General features: G+C 58.1%; 1 protein-coding gene across 1 annotated transcript; it reads left to right on the top strand.

The window, feature by feature from the left end:
• The first annotated feature begins 1,900 nt into the window (after positions 1-1,900).
• On the top strand, positions 1,901-6,882 carry HOXC10 (homeobox C10). The gene is made up of 2 exons (XM_004692679.1): positions 1,901-2,766; positions 5,768-6,882. Exons 1-2 carry the CDS (start codon positions 2,016-2,018, stop codon positions 6,043-6,045), a joined length of 1,029 nt encoding a protein of 342 aa, XP_004692736.1. The 5' UTR covers positions 1,901-2,015; the 3' UTR covers positions 6,046-6,882.
• Positions 6,883-8,907: the final 2,025 nt, after the last annotated feature.

Below are 8,907 nucleotides of genomic sequence, written 5' to 3'. Positions count from 1 at the left end.
ATAAATGAGGAAATATCAGTTCCCATACTAAATTTTTATCCCCAGCTGATAAATATGACGGCGAATTTTCGTTGGGTCCTCATAAAAAGCGAACAGTTTCGATCAAACTGGTAGGGAGAGACTTATGCAGATAATACAAACAGCGCGGCCATAAAGTCTCTGCTGTTTCCCGCAGGGGGGGGCGGTGGGACAAATGGCTCCTGGATTGACTGCTGCACGGGCTGTCCCTGTCCCGAGTCTCCTCTCGGCCTAGCAGGCCAACCTTGCCTGGCCAAGCCCTGTGCCCAGCAGCGGGTCCCCTGCAAAGGCAAACACAAAACCACCTCAAATCTCCCCGGGTGCTCTGACAAGCAAATCGCAAGCCACATATTTTCCTTCGGGTTTTCTGGGGCCCAGGGGCCACAGCGCCCCTCGCTCTCACCCCCGGGGTGGAAGAATTTGGCGATTTCTTCCCGCAGCCCTTCCAGCGGCCTGCGGCTTGGGCCTCCCCGCAGCCCGCCAGCTGCTTCCCTCCGCCGGGCGCCTGAAGCTCTGGTCCTTTTCCGACCAGGCTCCGGCCTTCTGGAAAGTCGAAACCGGAGGCTGGGTCCTGGGGAAAATGCGGGGCGACCGGAAAGACAAGTTATTCTCCGGATTCCGTTTCCTGAGGAAGGGGTGGGGAGTTTAGTTCGCTTTGGGAGAAAGGCGATGGGGACACGCAAAGAACTACTTGACACATCCCTCGCCCCTCATTTTCCTGCTTCCTTTTATTAACAAACAGCAGCAAAAACCCACATCAGTCTTGCTCTCGAAAATGCCCCTAGCTCACCCCGCGCGCGCGAAGGACACTTTTTGGGCGAGATTTTGTTGCGCCTGGCGTTCGCTTTCCCGTGTGATACGTGACTCCCCCAAACCGGCCGATTTCTTCCTTCTCTCTGAGAATATTCCCTCTTTTAGTGGGGACAAGGTCAATTGGAAAGCCAGGGCCGCAAGGGGCCTGGAACAAAAAAAAAAAAAAAAAAGGGTCAAACGGCTCCAGGCTCAGGCTCCCCCTGAGCTGGTAACCCCGAGAGCCCACGCAGCCAGGCCCAGGCTGAACCCCGGCAGAGCGCAAAGCCTCTGGTTACCCGTTCCCTCCTTCCCAGATCCCTAGATCCACTGAGAACTCTCCCCCGCACCCCAACAGCCATGAAGAGATGGTGACCCCCTCCCTAACCACTCAGACCCTGGAGAACCCCAATAACCCCCTCCAGGGAACTAGCAACTCAATCGGTTCCCAAGAAGACAGCCCCACACTGGGCTCCCGGCCCCAGGGCCAAGCCCCACGAGGGAGGACGCAGAAGGCAAGAAACTTTAGTTCTGTTTGGGATTCCTTAACTTTTCCCTGCCCACTGGAGTCCTCCCCGCCAACCCCATCCCGGTCCCGACCCAAGGAAAGCAGCGGGGCCGCGGGCGAGAAGGGGAAGGGGGAGGTGAGGAGAGGGAAGAAGTACCTGGATCGTGTCTTGACCTTTTAATTTGAATTTGACTGTTTTGAGCCCCCAGTTGCCTCGCTCACTCCCTCTCTCCCGTCTTTGCCCCCTCTCCGCCCCCTCTCCCCAGGAGCTACGGGCGGGCTCCGGGGTAAACAAACCCCGTTCTCCCTAGAATCTCCCCCGCACCCCCCTCCGCCCCCTCCCATCCCCGCAGCCCGGGGGGCGCTTCCTTTGTTCGCGGGCACGGACGCCAGCGCCCCTACCCGCGGGCGGCTGCTAGGTGGCGCTGTTACTCCACGCTGCGCGCTCCGCGAGCCGACAACTTGACCCCGCTGACGTCACGGCCGTCTGAATCATCAAGGCCATTTTCAAATCCCATTGGTCTAGCCGTCACATGGTGAGGCCCGAATGCGCGGATAATTATGGAGCTGATATTTCCCCCCCTTCCCCTTCTCGTCCCTCCCGCCCCACCAGCCTCCCCCCTCCCGGATGGGGGAAAAAAAAAAAAGATGTCAGCTCCTCCGCTATAGTATTGCTTCTTAAAAACCCCTCTCTCTGAAGATGACATGCCCTCGCCATGTAACTCCGAACTCGTACGCGGAGCCCTTGGCTGCGCCGGGCGGCGGAGAGCGCTATAGCCGGAGTGCAGGCATGTATATGCAATCTGGGAGTGACTTCAACTGCGGGGTGATGAGGGGCTGCGGGCTCGCGCCCGCGCTCTCCAAAAGAGACGAGGGCGGCAGCCCCAACCTCGCCCTCAACACCTACCCGTCCTACCTCTCCCAGCTGGACTCCTGGGGCGACCCTAAGGCCGCCTACCGCCTGGAACAACCTGTTGGCAGGCCTCTGTCCTCCTGCTCCTACCCACCTAGTGTCAAGGAGGAGAACGTCTGTTGCATGTTCAGCGCAGAGACGCGGGCGAAAAGTGGCCCCGAAGCAGCTCTCTATTCCCGCCCCCTGCAGGAACCTTGCCTCTCCGAGCACGAGGTGCCAGTGCCCAGCTATTACCGCGCCAGCCCCAGCTTCTCCGCGCTGGACAAGCCGCCCCTCTGTGCCGGGGCCACCGACTTCGAGGCCCCGTTTGAGCAGCGGGCCGGGCTCAACCCGCGCGCCGAACAGCTGGAGTCGCCCCAGCTTGGGGGAAAAGTGAGTTTCCCTGAGACCCCCAAGTCCGACAGCCAGACCCCCAGTCCCAGTGAGATCAAAACCGAGCAAAGCCTAGTGGGCCCCAAAGGCAGCCCCTTGGAGAGCGAGAAGGAGCGGGCCAAACCCGCCGACTCCAGCCCAGACACTTCGGACAACGAAGCGAAAGGTAAGCTGCCCGGCCGCGGCTGGCGGGGACGCTGGGGCAGGGGTCTCCGTGGCCTCGGACAGCCACAGGGGAGGGCTGGGCCCAGGAGGCCCAGGACGGGCCGGGAGTGCGACCGACCGGCTTGCTATTCGCGTCTGCTGAGCGCTAAGCTGGTGGCATGTCATTTGGGTCGGGAAGGTAAGCGGCAGAGTGGAGGTGCGGCCAGGCAGCGGCCCTGGGCCGGAGACCCGAGGGTGGTGGGCACCCCGGCAGGCAGCCCGTGGCGCCCGGAGCTGCCCAGGAAGGGGGCATGCTGGCTTTGGTTTGCTTGCTACGCTGGTGTTGGGGGGGGCGGAGGGATGCCCCCCCCTTTGGTCAGAGGCTTGGGGGAGAAAAAAAAGCTTAAAATGGCGATCTTGGGCCGGGGACCAGGGAATGCTTGGCAGGAGCGTTTTGACTTAATGCGTTTTCCCAGTTGAAAATTGTTTCTTGCAAAGCACGCTTTGTTGTTTGTGGGTCTGAAGCCGGTGATGGTGGTTTGGTTTTCTGCAGCTTGGGGCTCCGCGGGGCCTCCGACAGGCGGCTGGGCTGGGGCCGGTAGAGGTGGAGGAGAGGAGCTGCCCGCACGTCCCTGCCCCCCAAATGCCTGGCTTGGGGGTAACGTTGGAACAGGGCACTTGGCATGTTGTGAGGGTTTTTTTGTGTGTGTGTCTCCCTTTAAATTTTTTTTCTTTTGGTTTCCAGTTAAAGACAAAAAAAATTTCTTGTTGGTTTCCAAAAGCAGCTTACAAATGAATGTCTGGGAATTTCTGTGTGCGTGGCAAGCGGTTTCTCCTGAAGGGAGTGTGGCTTTAGTTGCATTTCATGTGATTTTGGCTGGGGAGAGGACACCTAGCCAGAGGTCAAGCTCAGGGTTCAAGATTCATTTCTGCTGCTAGAACTGGGGGCCTCCAGGACCTCTCTCTGACACCTGGAGGGAAAAACCGTGGGCTAGACAGAAGCAGCGGAAGGAGGCTGAGAACGACTTTTCCTGAAAAGTTGGTTCAGGAAGCGTTGGGAAAGGCCCCCTGGGGAGGGGGTTAAAGGCAGCTGGTGGCGCAGGCTGCAGGGGCTGTGTGTAAGGTTGTGGGGTGCAGAGGTAGATGCACACTGGGAACTGGGGCAGCAGGGACCTCTGGTGCTTTGTACGCGGATTCACGCACACGCACGCACGCCTGGGCGACCTGTGTCACACTCACGCCCCTCCGTGTGTGGCACTCGGGCAGACCCGCATACGCTCGCCTGCCGGCAAGAGCCCCTTTGGGTCTCCTCTGCCAGGCGGCAGGTCAGCCCGTGGGGGCCCTGGCCAGAGAGGAGCATGCTCAGGAGGGTGGAGGGGAGCGTGGGGCACCCCCACCCCACCCCCACAACTCCTTCCTGTGACACCAGTGCACGTCAAAGTTTTTTTAATACCCTCTCCCAGGTCTGGGCTTGGCTAAAGCGCAGTTTTAGGACAGGGAGAGCGGTGTTCTAGCCTCACCACAAGCAAAGTCAAGGTTAACGAGCCAACCTCCTAACTCCCACGGGCACTGCTCCTGTGGGTGGACTCTCCTGTTCTCCCCTGCCCTCCCCAGGACAACCTGAGGCCCCCAACTCCAGCTAACCCCTCTCAGTCTGCACTTTACCTAACGTCCTCACTCCTCCCTCCCATTTTGGGGTCTCTGCCAGGTGAGAGGCTTTTCAGTCCCACATCCCCCTTGTAATTTCTCTCCCCTCAAGTCCAACAGCTCCAGTAAAGACAAAAATAATCAGCAAGACAGAATTGGATGCGAAGAGTCTTTAAACAATTGGGCAGGAGGCTGCAGGTGCAGAGATGGGAGCAGAACTGAGGGCATCAGATGCTTTCAGCTATACCCTCAAGTCTGAATTTTTTTTCTGGTGCTTCTTGGTTCTACCAGGGCCCCTGCCCACCCCACTCCCCATCAAAGTGAGAGTCAGGAACCTAGGGATTTCATTTCACGTGGGGAGAGAGGGGCACAGAGCCACCATCAGAGCCCTTGGCTGGGTCCCCCTCTTAGATCTCCGGACTTGGGGTTTTTCTCTAGACTTGAGAAACAAGTCTGGTCCATCCCAGTCAGAATGTGTGCCAGGGAGAGCTGTCAGGAAGAGCACGGGTAATGCACACGACACTCCCAGTGCTTTCTTCTAAAAATAGAAGTGGATCCGTGCACATACGTGTCAGAGCATGCACCTCTGCAGAGGGCACATGCACGCAGACACACATGCCACCGAGCCAGGCAGGCGCTCTCCAGGGGCTCACCTCCCAGGGCAGCTCTCCCTGGCCATAGGTCCTATGGCCAGGACAGTGGTCTGAGGACCCCCCAGCATGACCCAGGGGACCCCTGGGCAAGAGTACTTCCTCGCCCACTCATACCTGGGGGTGGTGGTCAGGACAGGAGTAACTGGCGGTGGGGGCTGGGGTGGGCAGAGTCCCTCTGTGGCGAGTACATTGGAAGCAGGGCTGGGGGTCTGGGACAGAAACAGCTGCACGGCCTGTGGCCGGACACGGGCGTCCTCTCTCCACTGACCTGGAAAGGGTGGAGCTGCTGGGAATTGCCCTGGACTGCAGGGAGACCCCGCAGTGCGGCCCCAGACCTGGAAAACACTTTTCCTTCTTGTTGGAATTTTCCAGAACTGGGATGGAACAGAGAGGAGGGACAGAGGAGAGGTTTCCAGGAACCATGAGGGTCAGCCAGCTGACAGAAAGCCGAGTACTGAGAACCTGCTAGGTCAAGGTGGGTTGCAGGCAACCAAATTTAATAAATGCTTTCGAGGCAAGAGCTGTCTTTCCCCCCTGTCAGCCTAGACCCCAAAGAAATCCTAGGAACCCTGAGTCCAGAGGACCCCAACAGCCAGGCCTGTGGGCAAGAACAGCTCCCCTGTGTTCCCTCAGCCGCCCCACAGCTTGCTGGCAAAGGCTGCAGCTTGCTGGAGGGTCTGCCTCTTCGAGGGGTACTTATGTAAATAATGTTATTTTTAACAGAGGAGATAAAGGCAGAAAACACCACAGGAAATTGGCTGACAGCAAAGAGCGGAAGGAAGAAGAGGTGCCCCTATACTAAACACCAGACGCTGGAATTGGAGAAAGAATTTCTGTTCAATATGTATTTGACGCGAGAGCGCCGCCTGGAGATTAGCAAGACCATTAACCTTACAGACAGACAAGTCAAAATCTGGTTTCAAAATCGCAGAATGAAACTCAAGAAAATGAACCGAGAGAATCGGATCCGGGAACTGACCTCCAATTTTAATTTCACCTGAGGGGCGACCTTCCCTCCGCCTCCCCGCCCTCCCCCTTTCCTTTCCCCGCCCCAACTCCCTTTGTGCCTGGTGGTATATTTTTTTCCCTCCCTGAGTATAAATGCAAGGCGCCTACAAAAAAAAAGGCAAAGACCTCAGACTCTCCTTCCGAGGGACCTATGGTTCGTGCTGCGAAGACCCAACCACCTAAAGCATGAGAAACGGGGGTGCTGGGATGCAGGGCCCTGGCGTGCCCACATGGAGAGGGTGGGGGTGTGGCTGGTGCTGGGTGCGTGTCAGCCCCTCACTCACCCCCACTCACACACAGCATCATGTTCTCCATGCAAAGTTAAGGTCGAATCCACCGATAGTGGGGGGGGGGAGGGGAGAAAAACCCACCGGAGAAGGTCTGTAACCTCGCAGAGCACAGTCAGAATCGCTCCTACCCGGCTGCGTTTCCTCCTTAGCATAATAGATGTTTTTGGAAAGTTCAGCTAGTGTTTGTGTGTCTGTTGAAGCGCCCAGCGTCTCCACCAAACCCTGTCGATGTCTTTACCTCCCAGTTGCTCTGAAAATCTGCTTGAAGTCTCGTATTTGTACAGCTTTCTGCTCTACGCCCATCCTCCCAGCACCCCCATGCCCCCCATAAGCTGACATCTTAGAAATTCTATCCAGAGGAACAAAAAAAAATTAAATATTAAAACTAGAACATAGGAAAGCCAAGACAGAACCTCCCTCCTCACCTTGCCCCTGTGTGGGAGTTGTGTTATTTAAAGATATTCTGTATGCTGTATCTTTTGCATGTAGCTTCCTTAATGGAGAAAAAAATTCAAATAAATTTCCAGAATCGTAATCCTCCAATGGGTGGTTTTTTGTTTTTAGTGTTTTTTAGCGACCCCCCCCCCACGAGGCTGAGTGTGGATGTGTGTTTTGTGTTTGACTCATCTCCTCGAGCCTTTCTAGAACGTCTCTTGGCGGGTTTAATGTAAGTGAGAGACCATAACGTTGATTTAAATATTATCCAGGTGACCACAATAAGTCAAGGTCATAAAACAGTAATGTCAGGACGGTCTTGGTGCGCGCGAGAGGTGGATTTTATGATCTGCAAATATAATGTGGAGCTGCAGTAAAAGATGCATTTAAAGGTGACTGGAGGAGGGAAAGAGGCAGAGAGCAACTGCAATCTTGAGGAGCAGACCGATCTGACTGCCTGGGGTGCTGGGCCACTCGCACCCCACCGCTGCTGGGGAGGACCCCAAGAGGCCCCCACCTATCCAAGGAGAGGAATAAACTTAACCGCCGGAGGGGGGTGAGGAGCCCAGTCAGCCCCCCTCAGCAGCAGCAGAGCGCGGCGCAGGAGGAGGCAGCCACAAGGTAAGAGAAGCGGTTTCTTGTCCTTCTCTCCGTGCGGCGCGAGCGAGCCTGGCGGCATCCCCAGGTGCCGGGCGCCGGGGCGGGCAGAGCCGGGAAGGTGTGCGTGCGCCCAGGCTCCTCGCTGCCGCTGCCGGCCCAGGCTTGCCGGGGGCCACTGGCGGCGGGGGCGGTGGCCGCGCTCTTCCTCCCCGCCCCTCCCCAGCCCCTGGCCTTGGGGTGCTGCGGCGCTTGAAGGGGTACATTGGTAGGTTTTGGCTTCTTTCTGTGCGAGGGCACTTAGGGCACTTAGGGTCGTCTGGAGGTTGACACATGGGTCAGCCTGGTTGGCTGCTGGGGTGGGGGGCAGGGGGAGAAGGAACTGGAGAGGGCTGGAGCGAGATGCTCAGCTCAGGTTTTCCTGCTAGGGCTGGTTTGGAGGTGAGCCTTCTCCGGGCTCTCAGTCCCCACGCGCCCTGGCCGTGGGCTTGGCCAGGCCAGGGCGCTGACTGGAAGAGGCTCTGGCGCGCAGGCGAGGTGGCTCCGGGCGGCCACAGACAGAGGGACGCGGAGTGCAGCTGAGGGAGAGGCTCAGAGAGAGCTGGGCAGAGCACAGGAGAGCCAGATGGACAGGACAGAGGACAGCCCAGAGTGGAAGGACACTCCAGCTTCCCCCAGGGCCAGGCCGGAGGCATGGGAATGGCTTCGCGGCTGCTGGGGGTGGGGCAGGGCTCTGGCGTCTGGAGGTCCAGGTTTGCCAGGCTTCTCCTGAGCACTTGGCTTAGACCAGAAGCTGAGTCGGCGGCCAGACCTTCTACCCACCCAGCCACCCCGTCTCCTCACCAGCCCTGAGGGAGGTTGTGGGGCGGAAAGGGGGACGGGGCTGAATTTCTTCCTTCCCCAACCCCCTTCCCTTCTCCTCCCGATAGAGGCAAAGCTGAATCTCCCGCCCTCTCGCTCAGCTGATCTGTGGCTTAGGTAGTTTCATGTTGTTGGGATTGAGTGTTGGACTCGGCAACAAGAAACTGCCTGAGTTACATCAGTCGGTTTTCGTCGAGGGAGGGCCCCAACCCACCTCTCCCGCTCCTTCCCTACCCAGGGGGACTGCCCCACACCCCCTCCCCGAGCCGGCAGAGTGGATGCAGCCTGAGGAAGACAAGGCTGAGTGGAGCAGCGGGATGAGTCCGGAGAACCCCGCTTTATGCTGCTCACTCCTCAGCCTCCCCCAGTTCCTGGGACTGAGGGAGAGGGGGTTTTTCCATAGCTATTGTTTCCTGGGCCCAGCTGATAGGGACAGACAAAGAAGGGCTAGCCAATTCCAAGGAAATTCAGGAATCTGAGTAAGAGGTGTCCTGGAGGCACCCTCAGTTGGGTAGCAGGGTGGGGCAGGGTCATTAGGAGAGAGAAAAGCACAGAAAGTGAAGGGAGCCGGTGGGAGGCTTGGTTTCCCTCACCCACCACCTCCAAGGGAAAAGTATGCCTCCAGTCAGCTGGGGCTGCAGTCTCTCCTTAGGTCAGTGGGGTGTCTGGGGG

This window comes from Condylura cristata, unplaced genomic scaffold, assembly GCF_000260355.1.
Source record: "Condylura cristata isolate star-nosed mole 26May11 unplaced genomic scaffold, ConCri1.0 scaffold00034, whole genome shotgun sequence".
Taxonomy (NCBI): domain Eukaryota; kingdom Metazoa; phylum Chordata; class Mammalia; order Eulipotyphla; family Talpidae; genus Condylura; species Condylura cristata.
The sequence above is the reverse complement of the archived record's forward strand: the minus strand, read 5'-3'. Positions and strand labels throughout refer to the sequence as shown.